The following is a 22,584-nucleotide window of genomic DNA, read 5'->3' as shown; positions in this document are numbered from 1 at the left end:
TATTATGCTTTTCCCATTTTTATAGTGGAACTAATTCTGCTGTCTGGATGATACTCTTTTCAACATGTGCTTGCACATTGAGCTGGGTATGGAGGACAATAAAGGGCTCTACTTATAGATGCAAGGCTTTCATCATGTTTAAGGTGGATACTGGGATGTGATGTGGGCACTTTTTTTTACACTAGGGCTGCATCTGCATTGCAGAAATAATCCAGTTTGACACCACCTCAACTGCCATGGCTCAATGCTATTGAATTCTGGGAATTCTAGTTTGTTGTGGCACTGGAGCTCTCTGACAAAGAAGGTCAAATGTCTCATGCACCTAAAACTCCCAGAATTTCATAGCATTGAGCCATGATGGTTAAAGTGGTGTCAAACTGGATTATGTCTGCAGTGCAGATGCAGTTTAGAAGACAGTTTGCTGCTTTCAGAGCTTGGTGGCAGTGGTGGCGGGACCCAGTGTACACTTTAATTGCACTGCCTGTGCTGGGGATAGCTTAGTCTTAGTGTAAATATATTTCTTTCCTATTAGCTTGGGCAAGCTTACATTTCCAGTAAAATCACAGGAGGTTGAAGGCCTCCCCCTCCTCTCATATGCATGGATTAAAAAGTTGTTTTTTAAAATGCTTCCTGCACTGCTGGCCTTGTATGAAATCCAGACACAATGACACTGGATACCCCTAAGTCTGAACAGCTATTTTCAGATCCCAGCGTTTTAAACCAGGCGCAGGATCTTTCTAAATGCAGGGCATCAGAGCAGTGTAGGCATGTCTCTGAGAGCTGTCTTTTAGCTCCTGATGCTGGTGGCTCCCTAGAGGTATATCTGAGATCCAGGTGGGACTGTAGTTAAAATGTGTCTCATTGTAATAAAGAAAGCGACTGAGCTCTGTTTCTCCTTTCTACCATGGTACACATGTGCTGTGGTACTGGTCCCTTGGGAAGTATGTGTGCTGTTGGAGCAGTTGCATTCCAGACTTCAAGAAAATCCCCCATCTTAAATTCTTTCTGGAGGCTCAGCTCATGATTCACTTGTGGAATTTCTAGTCTGCATGCGTGCGTGCGCTTGGACAGAGTTACGCCAGGCCTCTGAAAGCTAAAGGCAAGGAGAGCATGTCCAGCTGCAGAGTCCTTGCCAAGAGATGTACCGACTACAGATAAAGGATGGCTGGAAGTAATGTTGGATTGCAACTCTGGAGATCAGGGTTTGATATCCGGCTTGGCCATGAAACCCACTGTGTGACCTTGGGCGAGTCACATGCTCTCAGCCTCAGGGGAAGGCAATGGCAAACCTCTTCTGAGCAAATCTTGCCAAGAAAATACCATGTTAGGGTCGCTATGAGTCAGAAACAACTTGGAGACACATAACAACAAACGAACAAAATGGGGCAAAAATGCGGGAAGCCAATGGTTTTGATAAATTTATCCAAACAGATTTGTTCTCCCTCCTTACATTGTGGTTGCAAAGGCATCAGCCCACGTCCACAAGACTTTTGCATAAGTCAGGGATAGTGTTGATGAGGATGTAAACTGGATCATGGTTGATGAAATATGCAGTGGGTCTCCCTACAGAATTGTGGCACTGGTCAAAGAAGGCCAGAGTTTTGCCATAGCCCATTTTTCCAAGCTGAAATGGAAGACAAAGCCAATTATTCCTTCTTCGGGTTACTATTAAAGTGTTGTTTCTGTATCCACCACACAGTCCACCTCTGCTGCCAGAACATGGTACAGAAGTGGCCCTGGGGTTTTCAAAAGCTATGCCAATGGAGTGCAAGTTCTGGCAGGTTCTGCCAGGCTGGCAGGGCTTCAGGTACATTCTTGGTGGCAGAGTGCATGCCTTCCATCTGAGAACCAGCCTAGCTTCCTATGGAAGGGCTCATTGACAGAAGGCTGGCGACCAAGTGAACTGGCCGCAACAACTGTGCACCTATGAAATCTCAAGTTTTCTAGGGCCTATATCTTCCATCCCTGTACCTGAGGCATTTCATGTGGTCACCAGTGCAGACAACCCTCTGTCTTTAGCAGCTTCTAAACTAAATGTCATAGGATCATGGAGGGGGTTGTACTTTTTGTTGTTGTTTGTTTTGGAGTGGCTGTGGCAGTACTGGAAATCTTACACCTCCTGCTTGGTGAAAACGGTAGACAGTTCCCCAGCTATGGGTGGAGTGGGAGACAGGAAGAAACAAAGCATGGAAAAGGTGGAGTGTTTGGGTCTCTAAACACTCAGTGGTCAAGTCAGTCCTGCCTGTCATTTTAAGAAAAAGCCATTGTCTCACAGAGGAAGGATGAAATAAATTGAAAGTGTGAGTTTGCTCAATAAAGTTATAATAGTATTGCAGGTGACTGAGAATACAGTTCCCTATATCCTATTCAGAAATCCGTCCCACTGCAACCAGTGGCGCTTTACTCTCAGGTAAGGAGATATAGAACTGAAGATTAATTAATAAGCCATTTTGTAGAAGCAGTAGGCCTACCCTGCTACTACTAGTAGGTATACCCTAAGGGCCAGCATGGTGTAGTGGTTTGAGTATTGGACTACGAATCTGAAAATGAGGGTATGAATCCCCACTTGGCCATGTAAACCCACTGGGTGATCTTGGGCAAGTCACACACTTTCAACCTTAGAAAACCCCATGATATGTCTGCCTTCAGGTTGCAGGAACTCAGAAAATGACACAAGGTTCACAACAACAACAAGGTGTACCCTTCTGCCAAAATGACCAACACAGTGTATTAATTAGAGCTGCATCAGGATGTTGAAAACCAGGTTCTAGTCTTTACTTTACTCTACCAGCTTACTTGCTAATTAGCTTACCGTATTTTCCGGCCTATAAGACGACTTTTGAACCCCTTTACGTCTTCTGAAAAGTTGGGGGTCGTCTTATACGCCCCGTATAAGGAGGCCGGAGGGAAAGTTTATGGGCCGGCGCGTGCGCGCTCAACGCCGGCTCTCCAAAGCCTCAGAGGAGGCAAGAGGACAGCTCCATGGGCCGCCGCAAGCCCACCCAGCACCGGCTTTTCGAGGCCTTGGAGGCCGGAGGCCTGCCCCATGGGGAGGCGAGCGTGCGCCCAGCGCCGGCCTTCCGAAGCCTCAGAGGCCGGCTCCATGGGCCGCCGCAAGCCCACCCAGCACCGGCCTTCCGAGGCCTCAGAGGCCGGAGGCCTGCCCCATGGGGAGGCGAGCGTGCACCCAGCGCCGGCCTTCCGAAGCCTCGGAGGCTGGCCCCATGGGCCGGCGCGAGCCCGCCCAGCACCGGCCTTTTGAGGCCTTGGAGGCCGGAGGCCAGCCCCATGCGGAGGCGAACGCGCGCCCAGCACTGGCCTTCCAAAGCTTCGGAGGCTGGCCCCATGCGGAGGCGCGCGCGCGCCCAGCACTGGCCTTCGGAGGCTTCGGAGGCCGGCTCGAAGGGGCGGCGTGAGCGCGCCCAGCACCGGCCTTCTGAGGTGTCGGAGGCTGGTACTATGGGGTGGCGGGCGCGCGCCCAGCGCTGGCCTTCCAAGGCATCGGGTGGTCTTGTACGGCGAGTATATGGTAAACTGTATATTTTTATTTAAATAGTTGGGGGGGTCGTCTTATACGCCCCGTCGCCTTATACACCGGAAAATACGGTACTTGCTGTTCACCGCTATGATCTTTGGAATAGCGGTATATAAATAAAACAAATTATTATTAATTATTATTACTGGGCTGTTAAATTCAATGGGTTACCTTGGAGTAATCCATTGGATTTGAACAGAAGAGGAATTTAATCAGAAAGGGAACATAATACATGACATGAGAAGAATACATGGAAGAAGAACAATATGCAGATGAACCCCAAGTTCTGGAAAATGAAGTAAAAGCAGCATTTCAAGCAAGTGGGAAGAATAAATTACCAGGAACAGATGACATACTAATAAAATTGCTGCAGTGTACAAAGGTAGAATCGACTTTAGTTCTAACTAAAATCTTCCAACAAATATGGAAACAAAACAGTGTCCACAGATTGGAAACAATAACTATATATTCCCACATCTAAAAAAGGACACAAAAGATTGCAGCAACTACCAGACCATTGCATTAATCTCCCATGCAAGAAAAGTAATGCTTAAAATTATCCAGCAGAGACTCCTACCATATGTGGAGTGAGAAAGTGCAGAGGTGCAAGCTGGATTCAGGAAAGGAAAAGGCACTAGGAATCACATTACGAACATACAATGGATAATGACATGCATTAGGGAATTACAGAAGAAAATCAGCATGTGCTTCATAGACTACAGCAAAGCTTTTAATGGCATAGATCAGTGGTTCCCAACCTTCCTAATGCCGCATCTTTTTAATACAGTTCCTCATGTTGTGGTGACCCAAACCCATGAAATTATTTTCATTGCTACTTCATAACTGTAATTAAATAGGTATTTTCCAATGGTCTTAGGCAACCCCCCATTCGACCCACAAAGGAGTCCCGACTCACAGGTTGGGAACCACTGACATAGATCATGAAAAACTATGGAGTGATCGTAAAGAAATGGGTGCCCATTGTACTTGGTTGTCCTGATGCAAAAACTGTATTCAGGAGGCTACCACCAGAACTGAATACGAAAAAACAGAATGGTTCCCAATCAGAAAGGAGGTCAGACAAGGTTGTATTCTATCACTCTATCTACTCAAACTATATGCAGAAAATATCATACGCAGAGCAGGTTTGGACACAGAGGAAGGAGGAATGCAGATTGGAGGAAGGAATATCAATAAACTAAGATATGCAGATGACACCATACTACTAACAGAAAACATCAAATACGTAAATAATTACTAAAGAAAGTCAGAGAGGAAAGTGCTAAGGCAGGCTTGTTTTTGAACATTAAAAAACCAAAAATAATCACCACAGAGGAGTTACAGGAATTCAAGGTAGACAACAAGTAAATTGAAATATTTAAAGATTTACCATGCCTTGGATCAATCACTGATTAGAAGGGGGACTGCAGTGAAGAAATCAGAAAACCAGGATTGGCAGATATGAATGAAATAGACAAGATCTAAACATGCAGAGATAACAAGCTGAACACCACAATTGCTCAGACCATTGTATTTCTCATCACTATGTATGGAGGTGAAAGCTGGTCAGTAAAGAAAGCCAATAGAAAGAAAATCAACTCATTTTAGCTCCCTTTCAACTGAAGGTGCTAGATTTAAACTTAAGAAGATGAGAGAAGGAAACTCATACTTGTGTATCTATACAGCATCTCATCCATAAGTATAGCACCATGTATGTCCTGTGGCACAAATATTTCAAAAAAACTATCTACATTCAAAACACATATATCCTTTACCTTTAAGTTTTGTAACCTAGAGGGCCTATATATAAGAAGAGGGATGGGACAGAGGTTCAGTAAGTAAAGACACTTAATTTCCCTGCCAGGCTTAGGATTGTGAGCAATTTGATTTTATCCAATAGGTTACTTCCATTTTGGGTACTTTATAATGTTTTGCAACATTACTGGAATCAGCAATGGGAAGCAGGGAATCACATATTTCAGGAAATGTCATTGCACCATCTGGATTTTTATCAGAGATTCAGACGAGAGGATCATTTCATCAATATTTTTGGCTAATATTCTTTAGTTTCTGCCTGGCTTCCCCCCCCCCCCTTTTTTTTTTTTTTTTTTTTGGTCCTATTTGCTGCTGTTATCAACAGGAAACTCCTACATTCTAGCTGAAGTGAATTGACTGATAAGGGCTTGGGTGATGCAGTGCATTATGAGTCAATGGTATGTTCTGTTTATACAGTGAACTTTATAGTAATTTCCGAGGCCTAACTTGCTAATTAAAAAGCTATGTACAAAGTGCCTTTCAAAAAAGAAAAAGGTGAACTCTGCATCAAAGCTAGAGTCTGCAGCCTGAGTTCATTTTGCAAATTTGTGGCATTTATTGTCTCTGCATCATTTATTCTGCTAAACTTGGTGTGAATAACCTTTAGGAGCTGTTTTGGACCAACATTTTCACAATTTCTTATTCTTAACCATGTATGATTGTGTGAAAGTAGTTCAAATCCACCAGCCGAGTCACTGATCCTCCTAAGGCTACTTGTTTTATGACAAAATGTCAGAAAAACTAGGAACTGAACTGACTTGATTCCTTAGATTTTTACTAGATACCTGAACATATGTGACAACAATTCATGTATCTGGTAAATTATTAACATCATAGTGAGACATATGTACTAGGGCTGATTTACACATCTTAGCTATGGATACATGATGTCTTGAGGTATCGCATATTTGTCTCACTGTGTACCCCAGTGACTCAATTGACTAGTTTATGAAATGTGTACTGGTATGTGCTGCTTGATTTTTTCCAGTTGCATTGCAATGGGACTAAATGAACCATGAATCAAATATGTGTTTTAGTGTGACATCTGAGTTTGGCAGGAGCCCCACCCTCCTTTCAGTCATAAAACTGGTCCCAAACTGGTTTTTTCCTCTGGCTTTTGAGAGAAAAACAAGCCAGAGTATCACTTCCTACTGGGTTAGGATATCACACTAAACCAGGTGTAGACAATTATGGCTGGTCCAGGGGGTACAGTTGTTTTTGTAAACACATGCATGGTTCTACTTCTCCTGAAAGTTGGCTTTTTATTGGCTTTTTTATTTTGGTAAGACTGGAAATGACAGGGAAGTTCATTTCTGGCGTTGAAAAAAATATGCCTAAGCCTCCCCCTCCAAAAAAACATCTAGTTTGCTTTAGAGAACTGGGGCTTTAGGGTGGGTGGGTGGCTTCCAAGACCATTTGTCTCCTTATTTTAAGGCAATTGTTTTTTGGGCTGGTGACAGGGTTGGTCTGGGGATAGTGCATGACCTGTAAATGTGGGCGAAAGCCATATACACACCATATATTGCCCACCATGCCTAAAGAAACCACAAAGTATAAATCCATGTGTTTATTAAGCAACCATTGCTATAAATGAGAGCTAGCTGCCCTACATGCTCATCCACAGCAAGCCAGAGTTCCTGAGGATGCTGGCTTATTATGACTTCTGCACAGGATATGTGTCTTTGTAGGCTTGGAGAACCAAACACTAAAGTGGGCATGCAACTATATTGCAGATGTTGGTAAACACATTATGTAGAAAAATTTATACATGCTGTAAAGAGAGCTGTGAAATTTGCACTTCAGTACCCATCACAGGAGCACAATTGCTGTGCTAAATCAGAGCTGTCCTCCTTTTTAACCTAAATTTCTTTTCCTGTAGCTTGGCATGCTTCTGCTTGTATGAGCACCAGTGGCTATGGAGACAAGAGGGTTTCTATCAGTTCCATATTTAGCTTTGTCTGAGACTTGTCCCTGAATTTACAGTCTGCACAGAAGGGCTCTCTTCCAGTACATGGAATGATTTATATTTACTTTCTCCCAATCAGAGCTGTTTTGAATACACAAAATTATTAGGCACATGTGTTATTGGTTTGCATCTGCAAACTTCTGATTAAAATAAAGATACCGCAGAGCTTCTGTGCCAATGTTGGATACTGGGGGAGGACACAGCATTGCTAGCAAAAGGTGTAGGGAGAAGGTCTGGAGGGGCAAATGCACTGATATATACCCACAAGTTTCTCTGTCTTTTCAACATGCTCTCTTACAGTTCAGTCCCATGTCTACTCTAGGAGCTGGAAAATTGATTGGGTCCTTAATACACACATATTTATCAACCCACAACTTAATAAAACATCCAGAGAGAGCCACATGGAACTCAGCTTCCTATCTAATAAAAATAAAATACAGAGTTAGTTGTAATATTTTGGACACACATCTCTTGATAGCCAATAGCTTGCAGATTGCAAACTGCTGGCTGTAAAACCATGGAGCTGTTGCACTCTTCAGAGCACAAACATAAATCTGATGCTTCACTACCAAATGTCTGTTAGTGTGATGAGCATTTCTTTCCTTTCCGAGTGCAGCCTTCTGTACCACTGGAATACCTTCTTCTTCTCCTTGTTTTGCTGATGGAAAAAGTAGTTCTGTCAGCAGCCATGCTAGCTGGGGGATTCTAGTTGTACAGTAGTCTAAAAGCTAACTTTTCCAAGTTCTGTTTAGACCTGTCTGAAAGAAGAGCCTCGGTTCAAACCACTGGTCTCTAATTGTATTTTATCTCTATACTAACTGAAAAGAGGTTTTCAGTGATTTAGACTGGAGACTTTCCCAGCTTTACATACAGATCCCAGAAATTTAACCTGAGACATTCTGTATGCTAATTGTATGATCTCTCACTAACAAGTCATTGCTCTTGTGACAGCAATAACAAGCTTTCCTTCCCAGATCCCCTGTTTGGGATTTCTTTTCCTTACAGAGAGAATTGACAGAACAAATATGAGTCACTGTTCAAAAGAGTTAGGATCCCAATCTTATGCCACATATGCTCCAATTTGCACTTTCATGTATGAGACAGGAAAAAATCTGGATTTGTTGTAAGTGGATAGTTGAGGAATTATAGCCAATGTTGGTTCCTTGAGTAATAGATTTGAAAGATACACATATTTATGCATATCTGCAAACAGATCTGTAGGATACACATATTTGCAAAAACATGCCTATCATGTTTACACTATACCTTTTTAGGTGTATATATAACACATGAAGATAAAACAAAATCCACAATAGTGATGCCTTTATTGGCCAACCTAAGTGCATAAAACATATAATGGAAGTTTTTGAAGCTCCCCATGTTTCTTCATCAAAGGATGTTTTAAAAAACCATACAGGACAAAAAACAGAAAGGCTGTTGGAATCACAGGCCTCCATTTTGTATCACAGAATCATAAGAGTTGGAAAAGATCTCAAGGACCATCCAGTCCAAACCCATTCTGCCATGCAGGAACTCACAATCAAATCAATCCCGACAGATGGTCATCCAGCCTCTGTTTAAAAGTGGTCACAGTATTCCAGGTGAGGCCTGACCAAAGCAGACTAAATTGGCACTATTACTTCCCTGCCTTGATCCAGACACTACTATTGATGCAGTCTAGAATCGCACTTGCTGTTTTAGCTGCCGCATCATACTCTTAATGAAATGCATAGATATAGAATGGGGGACAACTTGCCATGTGAAAGGGATCTAGAAGTCCGAAAAGACCACAAGTTGAATATGAGTCAACAGTCTGATGCAGCAGCTAAAAACGCCAATACTATTTTAGTCTGCATCAGTTGAAGTACTGTATAGTGTTTAGATCAAGGGAAGTAATAGTGCCACTCTATTCTGCTTTGGTCAGGCTTCACCTGGAATACTGTGCCCAGTTCTGGGCACCACGATTCAAAAAGTATGTTGACAAATTGGAGTGTGTCCAAAGGAGGGCAACCAAAACGGTGAAGGGCCTGGAAACCATGCCTTATGAGGAAAGGCTTAGAGAGCTGGGTATGCTTAGCCTGGAAAAGAGATGGCTAAGAGGTGATATGGTAGCCCTGTTTAAGTATTTGAAGGGGTGTCACATTGAGGATGGAGCAAGCTTGTTTTCTGCTGTTCCAGAGAGTAGAACATGGAACAATGGATACAAGATTCAGGAACAGAGATACCAGTTCAACATTAGGAGGAACTTCCTGACAGTAAGAGCTGTTTGACAGTGGAACACACTCCATCTGCATGTGGTAGGCTCTTTCTTTGGAAGCCTTTAAACAGAGGCTGGATAGCCATCTGTCAGGGATGTTTTGATTGTGTGATCCTGCATGACAGAATGGAATTGGTCTGGATGGTCCTTGAGGTCTCTTCCAACTCTGTGATTCTATGTTCATCTTGTGGTCTACTAGGACCCCTAGATCCCTTCCACATACATTGTTGTTACATATCAGAAGTTGTTTCTGTTGTAGTTCAGGTGGTAAAGAGGGATTGCAGTGCAGGCAAAGGCCATTCCTTTTCTTGACCATATGGAAACCAACCAAGATGAAAGGCATTAAAATTTAAACTGTATTAGCAGCAGTAAAGTAACTCCTCTTGGGGTTCAGTAACTCCTCTTGGGATGTCGCTTGCCTTTTGTGAAGTCACAGGCCCTTTTCTTGGGCAGACAACACTGCATTTCTCAAGAAGTCTCTTTTGTGGCTTTTATCTTGTTGTATGGCCAATGTGGCCACCCATGAATACATAATAACTACATCAAAAATATGTTTATTGGAACAGAATTTTCTGGACTTACCTTCCATTTCCTGGAGGTGTATGAAGGATTGGGAGACAGATGAGATGTTGTTGTTGCTGGTGTGTGCCTTCAAGTTCTCTGGGTTTTTCTGGGCAATGAGTTCAGAGGGGGATTACCTTTGCCTTCCTCTAAGGCTGAAAGAGTATAACATGCCCAAGGTCTCCCAGTGGGTTTCCATGGCTGAATAGGGATTAGATTCTTGGTCTCTGGCTGTCCTAGTCCAACACTCAAACCACTACACCACACTGGTTCTCAGGTGACATTCAGTCACTCAAAAAAATCAGTCAATCAATAGAGGTACAACAATAGGTTGTGGCAAATCCCAAAGATCTAAACCTATGGTCAATAGGAATTATGTGATCAGATTCCAGTTCAGGTATAGGCTATCACTGGTCAGATCTCTCTCGCTCAGGAAATAGTTGGCAAAGTGTATTAGCCCACCATTTGTTTTACTAGTTCACCTGCCTAAACATTCCTGTTAGTCACTGAAAGAAAGAGGGGACTCAGCTGCTGCAACATTTCTTTGGGGAATTTTTACCTGCTGGAGGTGAGCAGACAAACAACTACAAGGAAATAGTTAAGGTTCCATTGGCCTTAAAGGATTATAAAGCATCCTGTAAATGGAATTGCTGCTTTGTCTCCCCCCCCCCCCCCCCCCAATTTCTTAAGTTCTTTTTTCTCCCTTGCCCTTTAATCTTTTTTCTTCCCTGGTGCCCTTCACCCTTAGAGAACATCTCATTGCCTCCTGTTAATGGTTTTCTCCTGAAACAAAGCCCTGTAATTTAAACTGTGAAAGACCCTGAGTAGAGGTATTTCCCTGTAATTCTGTCCCCTCTCTTGACATATTTGCATAAGCACAATGTTTCATATGCAAAATAAAACGCTTTTGCAAAATGGTGTGACTTGTTTATTTTTTTCCTGGTGCATATTTAATAAATATAAAAACCCTTTCTGTGCAAAATAATGACATTTGAAAAGCAACCTTGGAGTCTTCTTGGTGAAATGAGATTACAAGTTTTCCACCCAGGTTTACTCAGTTGCCTTGCCATGGGTACATTATGTGCAAGTATAAATACTTCTGAACAGTTTAAGACAAGAAGGTTAATTTCCTGGAGATGAAAAAGACAGTTTGAAGGTGAACTGAATAAACTGCCATATATCTTCCCATATCTTTCCCATGAATGCTTGATGTCTTCGGTTTTATCTTTGGATACTCTTAAAACCCACTCTTGGGAATGGTTAGAATATTGCAGCCCTTCCATCCCTCCCACAGTCTCTCCAGACTGGTTGTCTTCCATGTTACTGTTGTGTGCCTTCAGATAATTTCTGATGTATGGCAACCCTAAGGCGGCCTTATCCCAGGGTTTGCATGGCAAGATTTGTTCAGAGGGGGTTTGCCCTTGCATTCCTCTGAGACTGAGACAGTGGGGCTTGCCCAAAGTCACCCAGTTGGTTTCCATGGCTAAGTGAGGAGTCAGACACTAGAGTCCTAGTTCAACACTCAAACCACTACAACACACTGTCTTCTCTCTTCTACATACAGGTCATATCACCTTTGCAAGCTATTGATGTGCACATTAGGCCAAGTGTTTGAAAGACGAACTTTGTGCAGCCCATCCCTGGAGCTGGAAGCATTTTGGACTAGGACTCTTATTGTGCTTGGATTCATATACATGGTGTGTGGGTCATGTCAGTGTTCCAACCCATGCACATCATGGCCCCCAAGACAGTTAAAGTACCAAGTTCAAACCAGCCCTTCTTTCAAACTGTAAGCCCCATATTTTGGTCATGAAGGGTCATCTTCCCACCATGATACTCATTATTTAAAGGCCTTTGGGAGAAAGTGGGAAAAGGAATGTAGCAGCATCTTTCTGACTAACTGGTTTTTATTTTAGCATGAGCTTTCATGGATGTAAATCCTTCTCTGTACTGCATCTGGGGTTTATAGCCACAAAAACTGCCACATTCTTTCTCACTCCCTCTCTTCCTCCTTTTTATGTGTGATTTTGGGTTATCCCTCTTGTAATGCAACACATATTGAGGTGGCTTGGCCTTGAATGGGCAATTAAGATCTATTAACATTTCAAAAAACTTCCTCTTGTTGAAGAACTGTTAGAACTGGTTGGTTACTATAACTCAAAACAGTTGCCTTTGTAGGTTTTCCTTTGAGGCTTACCTGTGGAGATGGTTACATCCTGCACTTCAAATTCACCAGTACACACCAGTGAGGTTCCTACACCACTAGCCTTCAGCTCGTACTCTATGAAAGCACCTGGTGCAGGGAACTTTCCAAAGCAAAGTTGGTCTGGATTTGATCCATGAATACACGGGAGAGGCCACCTTGAAACCCCATGCATACTGCTCTTGGGTTCAGCCATGGCAGATAGCATTGCCACCACAGAACTTTCTTCTCCTTCCTTCTTCAATATAGCCATCTGTGCTGCCAAAAAGCAAACTCCAAGAGATTTCCCAGCTCTCTCCAGACAATTCTGGGGTGCAGTGGCAAAGAAAGGCTCTCCCTACCCTAGTTCTACCAGATTCCAGCATTCTACCCACAGATCCTGACCTATGCGTGGCCAACATGACTACCTATATATTTTGTATGCCACCACTCCCGGTGCCTTCATAGCTCTGCAAACCGCTGGGATATATATGCATTCCTGTCTCAAACTGCTCTGGCACGCAACCTGTGCACACATGTGCATATGGTCTGATCATGTTCTAGCACGTAGGTGCCTCCTAATCTGCATTCCCCCTTGCTTGTATACATACAGGCATGCAAACAGGGATATAACACATACAAGTGGATCTTACAGACCCAATATTTTTTTAGAAAAGAAAGAAAGAAAGAAATAGAAAGACAGACAGACAGAGGAGCTTATGAATGACCCTTAATTGATGTTTCCAAGGCAGCACCCCTTTGGGCAGAGCAGCTGTGCTCTTTCCAAGCATGATCCCTCCCATTTTTCAGGCGTTGGTGGCGAGACCGACTGGCGTCAGGTTACAGATCCAGGGGGTATTTATATTAATGTATGTTCTGGGGGAGAGAGAGGGGGAGGGTGGTTGGTGCTCCCCCGCCCTTTCATTGCTAGAGAAAACAAATTAAGGAGGCCTGAAGCATGTCATCTGTTCTGTGAAATTTTCCTGCAAAGGATCAATCCCAGTCCTGAGGGCTCAAGCCCAAATCCTCTTGGCCAGATTTCAGGCTTGCTTGCTTGGTGCTCTGTCAGCCCCACTGACCCAGGTCAGAAAGGCCAGGGGCTGGAAAGTGAAGTGGGAGGTGGGTGACCTTGAACTTTCTTGCTGAGCTAGTGAATCAGAAACTCAGTCTCTTGGTCCCAGAGCTGGTCCCCGCAGGTTAGGCGTTTTGTTTGGGTTTGTCGAAGGAGCTGCTGAGCTTTTTCAGTGTCTTTTTAATCCTTAAAGCTGTGAGTCTGGCCGGCGGGCTCTGGAACCAGCATTCTTTCATGATCTTAGCCAAGGCAGACAAAGTCTGGGAAAAGCAGAGGGAGAGTGTGAGAGAAGAAAATATTACTGTCATGTAGAAACAAAGTCTAGCCATATCATTCTATGGAACTAGAATCCCACCACCCCATACCATTGGTTAAGCTGGCTAGGATTGATGAGAGTTATAATTCAACAACATCTAGGAGACAAACACTCCTCTGTCCTGCATCTCTTGTAGAGAGCATGCTGGTCTAGCTGTACCCAAAGTCTTGCTCAGCATCTACAGCTTTCTGTGGCTTCAAGAAAGGACTTTCCTCTTTCATTTCATAAGGACATGAAAAAAGAAGTTCCGGGGGAAAAGAAAATGATGTACATAGCCGTGTGTGCAGCCAGGAAGCTAAGTTACGCAAGATCCTCTCCAAAGGGAGGGTCATGAAGGGAAAAATTAATAATATTGTATGACAGTCAATTTGACAGTTTGAAGTTTATTCCCTGACCCCTTCTTCTCTGAAGTTCCAGACTGGTTGGGGGAGTTTTATCTCTGTAGACAAAGAGTTGATGTGAGCAGTATTTTTTTTAAAAAAGTTTAGTAAGCTGGATGAAAGTTGGATGAGTTAGTGATGTTTCTAAGGCACTGGGCCATCTATGGACCTATCCATTATTTCTCAGGGGAAATCTCTTTAGAAGACTTTTAAAGCACTTAAGCAAGACTTAAGGAGGGAACAGACCATGGCAGCCCCTGCAGCTGACCATTGCCTTTCAAGTCAAAGCCTGCATGTGTACTGTGGGCATGTGGGGCAGGACTAGGGTACTGTTTGCCCTAAAGGTGGGGTGGTGGGACTCTAGGGACAAAAGTTTCTGCAGTTCTTTAGCATTGCTGTAATGGAGCTACCTTCTGGGAGCCATGCTTTTCCAGTCTCTGTAAGAGTGTGGCGAGTGTCTGACAGACATACTCACTGTGAATGCATCCTCAGACCATGTGAATGTACAGACCATGCCCTGATAGGATGAAGAAGTGAGTACTTCCGTAGGAAGATTGGGGAAGGGGATTTGGGATGGTGGAAAAGGTGCTATCTGGCAGCACCATACTTCAGGCAGAATCCTGTTGCTGGTGCTATCAGGAAAGGAAGAGGAATGAAACCAAATTGCTGGACACAGGGAGCAGGGAATGTGTGACCCTCCAATGCTGTTGGTCTCCAAGACCTTTCCATCATAGTAGCCAATGAGGGAAGAATGTAACCAGAGGTTTGCAAATTTGTAATCCTTGCTTTAATATTAGGGCATGTTCAGAAGTCATGGCAAGCTGGAATTCTTGGGAATCATTCCTGCTTGCACTGGGGTGATGCTCTGGCTTATTTCTTCACCAAACAAACCTATAAAAACCTGGTCATAGCTCCCTAATGTACCGCTATCCGTCTCTTAGCAGATGAATTGGAAGCTGCATTCTATTAGGAACTAGGTTCTCTGTATGGTTTTGTAAGCTCACTGATCAAACAGTCGTGGTGGCAGTGGGTGTGTATTGCTAAATCTTTAAAGCAAATGCAGTAAAATAAATAAAGCTGAAATTCAGCTGGGAAATGTTAGCAGTTTGGGTGCGATCTACAGTTGCACAGATCTTGTAATTACAGTTGGCTGTAAGAATTGTCACCAATTCAGGCCAAGACTTGGAACAGAATGTGCATTGTTTCCTTCTTCCTTTGTGGATTAAGCAGACTGGAGAGCAGCAAACGTGGAAACTGCCTTCTGCAACCAGTTTTGGATTTTTGCCCTTTCATTTGATACACTGTTTGGAATGTTTTTTTACACCAGATTTATGGACTTGCCAAAAAGGCTCAACTGTATGTGTATGTGTATGTGTATATATATATATATATATATATGTATGTATGTTGTTGTTTGGTGCTTTCAATTTGTTTCTGATTTATGGCGACTCAAGAGGTGAAACTCTCATGGGGTTTTCTTGGCAAGATATGTTCAAAAGGGCTTTCCTCTGATGCTGAGAGAATGTGACTTGCCCAAGCTTACTCAGTGGGTTTCTGTGACTGAGCAGGGATATGAACCCTGGCCTCCAGAGTCAGTCCAGCTCAAAGCACTACATCACACTGGCTCGTCATATAATTGTACTGGTATATACTCTTAAGAATTAACAATATGCAAATGAACATCTTTAGTAGTTGGTGTGTGGCACTTATGGCAAACTGCTGGTGCCACAGTGCCCTGGCAGGGCCCTGTTGGCAATTACATTTGTCCTGATGACTGAACCTGAGTATCCCAGCATTTGCCCTGGTGACTGGACATCTCAGCATAGACAGGGCTCATCCCAGTGCATACTTTCTTGAGGACTCTGGATCCTGCAGTGAACCTTTTTTTATTCTTTAATCTATTTCATGTTGAATTTGGCCAAGTTCTTTTTTTCTGGATTGCAGCTCTCAGACCCACCCATTCCTTATCCCCTCTTCCTGGTGTGAGTAGCACCAGAGACTGTCTTAGGCCAGAGTTCAGAATCCGCATTCAGTCTTGAAACATATTGGATGTTCTTAAGCCAGTCACCATCTCCTCCTCTAACTTAGCCTATATTATGGTGTTGTGAGGTGCTGGGATAAGACCATGTTAATCTTACCTGGACCTTCAAAGATGTTGAACTCCTGCCTGCCTGCCTGCTTGTATTTATATCTGACTTATAAGGTAAACCACGCTAAGAAGGAGTGATGGGTGACTTAAACCAGAGAGGCTCAGTGGAGACTAGAATCTGGATCTCCTAAGTCCCGGTCCAGTGTCCTTAACTGCTATACCACACTGTCATAAAAGAGCAAAATTTTCTTCTAATGCTCCTTGCCTGCTAAATGCTTTTGTTTGAGCAAAGACCCAAGCAAGAGAAAAAGAGAACGTCTCAGAAACTCTGCTAAAGCTTTTCATTTCAGAATCCCTTGCCTATGAGGGTTGAGCTAACAGTGTCCAGAGTAAAGAATTTCTAACCCTTTATAGAGTCTTTTTCAGTTTTTTTTAAAATGGTCTTGTTAAAGAATCACCTGCTAACTAGGAGTGTGCCTTGGCTTGTCAGCATGAAGAAAAGCCAGGTGGAATGGCCAAAATAATATACAGAAAACAAGAGTATTTTTTCTCTCTCTCCCACCCTCATGCATAGTTTCTTCTGCTGCTGTGGAGAGGTGAACAGCACTGCACTGGAGTCCTATCAAATGGCCACCCAAAGCCTTGGTTATCCTCCCTCTCACTTCTGAGATTCCATCAGGAACTGCCCACGTGTGTTTATACTCTCTTTATCTTCACAGCTTTCTCTCTCCAAGGTGTTTCCTCTCTTCTCTCTTGCTTTGCTTCCTCCCTCTTTGGTGAAATCAATGCTGAGCTTTTCCCTATGACCTTTGCATTCAGTATCAAATTTTGCTTTGTGCCATCTGTGACTGCAGAAGCCATGCCTTAGAGAGCTGCCATTCTGTTATCGTACAAACTCAAGAGCTTTACTCTATGGCTGGTTTGCCAGATTCCAACTTGAAGAGCCACTCTGGCTATTGAAAATGAAGGCTTAAGTGGGAGATTCAGTGGCAACAGTGCCTTCAACCTCTTCCTTTTTCTGTTTGTACTTCTACTCGCTATCATATTGTCCCAGAGACAACGTGCTATAGCATCAGAGCATAAAAGCATAGAGTGGAAGACTAACAGAGAAAAAAGCAGAAGAATCTGGCTAAAATGTATTTTGGCTATGTAGTGCTCTCAAAGCTATCATGTAAATCTCCTTATTGGAAATCCTGGAGCCCTTTCACACTGCAGACTTAACAACTATCATGACATTTTATGTACCATGGCTGCATCCTATGGAATCAGTGTTGTTGTTTGTGTTAGTTGATCAGAGGCACCAAAGGAACTCATTGGCTGAGAATTTAAATGTCCCTAAACTGCCTATCCCAAGATTCCATGGGATGAAACAGTGGAATTCTGGGATTTAATGGCAGTTAAAGTAGAATCATGGCACTATAACTGTGGACTGGGAAAGGGCCCCTGGTTACTATTAAGGCTCTCTCTCGGTACAAAAGGGGCCTCTCAAGTTTTTTCTTAGACCAGGGGTAGGCAACCTTTTTGAGCCAGGGACCGGGTTTCTGTCCCTCAGACAACTGGGGGGCCGAAGCCGGGGGGTGGAGCTTCCACCCTCCGGGGGCGGTGCCACACACTGGGGGTGGAGCTTCCACCCTCCAGGGGCGGGGCCAGCGCTGGAGGCCTCGCCCTCTTTCCGGGCCCCTGACGGGCCCCAGGCCCCGTCAGGAGCCCGCAAAAAAGCCAACGGTGGGCACCAACGCTAGAGACCTGGCCCTCTTTGCCAGACCTGCCACCCCCCATCTCACATTCATTCTCTTTTCTTCCTCCCTTTTCCTTCTTCCATCTCCTTTTCTCATTCTCCCACTTCCTTCCCTCACTCCCACTCTTTTTCCTTCCATCCGTCTCTCTCTTCCTCCCTTTTCCTTATTCTTCCCTTTCTATTTCCCTTTCACCTTCTTACTACCCTTCCATGCCTTTCTTCCTCCATTTCCTTTATTCCCCCTCTCACTCTCCCTTTTACTCTTTCTTTCTTTCTTTCCTTCCATTCATCTCTTTCTTCCTCCCTTTATTTTCCCCTTGCTTTCTTCTTCCCGCCATACCAGCCTCTGCCTTTATGTTCCCTCGCCTTTCTCTTCCCCTTTCTTCTTCCTTTCCCTCCTCCTGTCTTCAGAGCTCCCTGCCTTCTCCCATCTCCTTCTCCCCATAGCTCCCTCCACACGCTCTTCCTTCCTTCCTTCCTTCTTTCCCTTCCTGTGGAGGCAGAGGTACATCCCTTTCGTCCTTCCATCTCCCCTCCTCTTTTCTCCTGCCGTCCTTCCTTCCGTTCCCTATGGCCTCTTCCCTTCAATCCCCCTTTCCCGCAATGGTCTGTCTCCACCTCTCCCTCCCGCCCCCACTCTCCCTCCACATATATTTCAGATCCCCTATCGCATTCATTTCTCACTTCCTTCTTCTTTCCTTCCCTGCCTGGCTCTCTTCTCTTCATGTCTAACCTCCACACAGCGCTTTCGTTCTTCTTTCTTTCGTTTCCATCCCTTCCACTCTCTCTCTTTCCTTCATCTCTTTCGTCGGTTCCACCTATCTTTCTCTTTTCCTTGGTTCCTGACCCCCCTCCATTTCTCATTCTCCCCTTTCCCTTTCCTTTTCTCGCTCCTCCCTTCACCGCTCTGCCTTCCGTCCGTCCGTCCGTTCCTTCCATCTCCGTCTCTCTCTTCATCCCTTTTCCTTATCTTTCTTCCCTTTCGATTTCCCTTCACCTTCTTACTACTACCCGTCCATGCCTTTCTTCATCCATTGCCTTGAAGTCCCCCCTCTAGCACTCGCCCTTTTACTCTTTCTTTTCTTTCCTTCCATTCAATCGCTTTCTTCCTCCCTTTCCTTAGTTCCCCCTTTCGCCTCCCTCCATTCCAACTCTTCCTTGATGGCCTCTTACCCGTGCCTCTTCCCTTTCCTTCTTCCGCCCGCACCCCTCCTGTCTCCTAGCTCCCTTCCTTTCTCCCCATCTCTCCCTCCACACCTCTTTCCTTCTTTCTTCCTTCCGGCGGGAGGCAGAGGTCCACCCTTATGTCCTTCCCATTCCCCTTCTCTTTCTCCTTTTCCTTTTCCCGCCCTAGGTCTCCCTCCGTCACATCCCCCTTTCCTCATGTCTGTCTTTCCTCCCTCCCTCCTCCCCCTTCGCCTTTCCTCCCTCCCTCCCCCATCTCTTCCTTCTGCCCCGTCCTCCCTCCCTCCACCCTCCCCCACCATCCCTTCTCTCCCCCCTGCTCCACTCCACACAAATCTCCCTCGCTACCTCCCTCCCGCCTCCCCCATCTCTCTCTCTTCTCTCGTCTTCCGCTTCTCTTCTCTCTCTCTAGCCACCCTACCCCGCCCCCCATCTCTCCCCCATCTCTTGCTAAACTCGTCTCTTCTCATGCTCTCTCTGCTTCTCCCATCCACACAGCAACACAACATCTTTCAATTCAAATAATACCTCCTCAGCCTCCAGGTCCCCCCTGTTTCCTTTCTTCTTTCTTTCCTGGCTCTCTTCTCTTAATCCTATTTCCACACAGCTCTGTCTTTCTTTCTTCTTTCGTTTCTTTACTTTCTTGCTTTCTTTCCATCCATTTCCCGATTCTCCTTTCCTGTCATCTCTTTCCTTCTTTCCAACCCATCTGTCTCTTCCTTTTCCTTCCACTCCCTTCTCAATGTCTCCCCGTTCCCTGGCCTTTTCTCCCCTCCGCCCTCTCTTCCTTCCTTTCTTTCCTTCCAAATCCGTCGCTCTCCTCTCTTCCTTTTCCTCCCACCCTTCCTTTCTCGTTCCTCAATTCTCCACTTTCTCCCCATCTCTCCCTCCCAAACCTCTTTCTCTCCTTCCCGCCTTTCCACGCTCCTCCTTCATTCCATCCTCTTCTTTCCTATCTTCTCCCTTTCTTTCTCTCCCTTCACTCTCTCTCCTTCCTTCCTTCCTATCCGCCCTGCCCTCACCTGCTGGAGCAGAGTCAGGAAGGAGGAGCCGGTGGGCCTCTCAAAGACCCTGGCCCCGCTCGCGCGAGAAGGAGGAGGCCGGCGGCCACCAGGCCCAGCCTGCTCGCGCGAGAGACCTTTGGCCCTGCACGCGAGCGAGCGGCGCCTTTGCCTCCTCGTGTGAGCCTCGCGCGGGAGGAGGGCCCGAGCGGGCCCCCCCTCAAAGGGCCTGGTTGGCTGCTGGCCGATGCCCCGGCGGCAGCACCCAGGCACGGCCGGTCCCCTGGCCTTGGCAGGCCGCATGCGGCCCGCGGCCGGGGGTTTGCGAACCGTCTAGACTATAAGATGGCTTTGACTTGGAGGTTCATGCCCACATGATTTGGATGGAATGTTCTCTTTGGTCGAAGCAAGTGTGGGGCCATGCACCCTTAGATCTTGTTTAAAAAAAGCCGGAGCATGAGGATGCCTACTGGCTGCCCCTGCGCATTAGTCGCCATAGAGGGTTGGGGGGGGTTAGGATGCGGGGATGTCCGGGGCCGGGGATGGACTCTGGGAGGGCGGAGCGCCAATTGAGGTGTGTTTGGGGCAGGGAGGGTAATGGCGGTGGGAGAAAGGGACGTACGTCCGTTCCAGGGGAAGGCGAGATGAGGCATCATATCTATCCCGCGCTCTCCTGTACCCCTCCAACTGAAGGGTCCTGAGGGCTCTCCCAACCATGCCACAAACCCTGTCGCTGCTGCTTGCTCGCTTTGCAATTGCCAGTCTGTTAATAACAGTACCCACAGCCCCGGAGTCTCCTGGAGGACTCTAAGTGTGACCTGGCTTGCATTACCCGAGACCTGGCTGGGCCTGAGGGTGCTGTGGGTGGGCTCAGGCCCTGCCTGCCGGGGCTCGGTAAGGACCACAGCCGCAGGTTAGGTGGGGGTCGGGGGGGGGGGGTGTGTTGGCCTTGTTACAATAGGAACACACCGTGTCCCCCCACCAGAACCCACATCCGACAACCTCCTATATATCGAGTTGTATTTTACTTACCGCTAAAGTCGATACAGTCGAGGGAGTCTGCTGGTGTAGCGGCCACCCCGTGGCATTAGCGTACTCCTTTAACGAGCTGACACAAGCCTGGTTGCGAGGCTGATGGCTGGAGACAACACCACAGGCTTCTTGGTTCCTGGTGAACATTCAACATCTCCCGCACGGCCACTATGGTCCAATCCGGTGCGGGCGGCGCGGGGAATTCAGGAGACGAAACCAAGTGCGGGGCCATGGGCTGTCCCAGCTGATACATGTCCTACGCAATTGTGCGGGTATGATCACTTCTCGAGGTGGTCCTTCTCTGTCGGAGGCACGGAAAAATCCCCGTGGGGTGGAAATAGCTTATTTCCCTTCCCCCTTCCCTTCCCGTTTCCTCCCCCCCAGGTCATGAGACGGATCATTTCCATTCCTCCTGGTAGAGATGGCCGAAAACAAGTCTTTCTTCTTCTAACCACCAATTTCCTCTTCCTTGGCTAACCACAGATCCCCCCCCGGGGGTGGTGGCGCCAGTGAGAGAATGGTCCCCCCCCCCTCCGAAGTCTGATGGAACCTGTATGTTCCAAGAGCCTTAGAGGGGCTCATCACGCCAACAATACACGTGTGAATGACGGCGACTTCTGTTGATGCCTTACCAGGTATCTGGAATACCGGTCTCTCTGGGGCTATACACGAATCGCTCCCAAGCGCCCTCTCAGGCCCCGCTATCCAATCGTAAGCCCTGTATACGGAAGATCTCCGGGCGGAAGCGTGTTCTGCGACGGCTGAGAGGTACCGTTGGCGAAAAACACCGTTTGCTTAAAACGACAAACTCTCTCCAGACCGATTGTTAAAGGACTACGGAGAGTCATACGAAGCAAGCAAGAATGTGTCGTTCTCTGGTGCGTGTATGGCGTCCGCGATCCGCTTCCGGCAGAAGTTGTTCAGGTTGGTCGGGAGCTAACTCCAGCTCCTCCGGCCCTAACCAGATCCTTGAAACCTTCCTTGAACTTCTAAGGCCGGCTTGACTTGTTTAACTACTTTTTTGTGGATAAACTGCATCGTATAAGCGAAGGTCTGACGCCAACATTATGGCAGAAGCCTAATGTAGAAGTGTCCCAGCCTCCGTGGACTATGTTACCTGGATCAGTTGGGTTGGTGAGTACCGAGGATGTGGACAAGATCCTCGGAAGTGTTCTGAAACAACCTGCTCTCTTGATCCCTGCCCATCATGGTTAGCGGCCCCAGGGGGGACCGCGGTGGTACCACATTGTTCGCCGGTTTATCAACACCTCTCTCAGGGAGGCGATTTCCCATCGATAAATTGGCCATCGTAAGAACCATCCTAAAAAAGAAAAAGCCCTCCCTTGACCCCTGGTACATAATATTTATCGGCCTGTTTCGCTGCGACATTTCTGGGAAGGTTGAGGAGAGGCGGTTTGCGCTCCAGCTTCAGAGGTCTTGGATGAAACGGATTTA

At 45.9% G+C, this 22,584-nt stretch overlaps 1 protein-coding gene across 4 annotated transcripts in view; it reads right to left on the bottom strand.

Moving 5' to 3' along the window:
* Window positions 1-11,048: 11,048 nt before the first annotated feature.
* ACVRL1 (activin A receptor like type 1) overlaps window positions 11,049-22,584 on the bottom strand; it is an 82,030-nt gene continuing 70,494 nt past the window's right edge. For all 4 annotated transcript variants that reach the window (XM_042454441.1, XM_042454442.1, XM_042454443.1 and 1 more), the window contains one exon: window positions 11,049-13,648. In XM_042454441.1, coding sequence (XP_042310375.1) covers window positions 13,514-13,648 — 135 coding nt within the window. In that variant the 3' untranslated portion in view covers window positions 11,049-13,513. The remainder of the gene's footprint in view (window positions 13,649-22,584) is intronic.

This window comes from Sceloporus undulatus, chromosome 2 (assembly GCF_019175285.1).
Source record: "Sceloporus undulatus isolate JIND9_A2432 ecotype Alabama chromosome 2, SceUnd_v1.1, whole genome shotgun sequence".
Classification (NCBI taxonomy): Eukaryota; Metazoa; Chordata; class Lepidosauria; order Squamata; family Phrynosomatidae; genus Sceloporus; species Sceloporus undulatus.
Note: the sequence above shows the minus strand (reverse complement) of the source record. Positions and strands in the feature narration are given on the sequence as shown.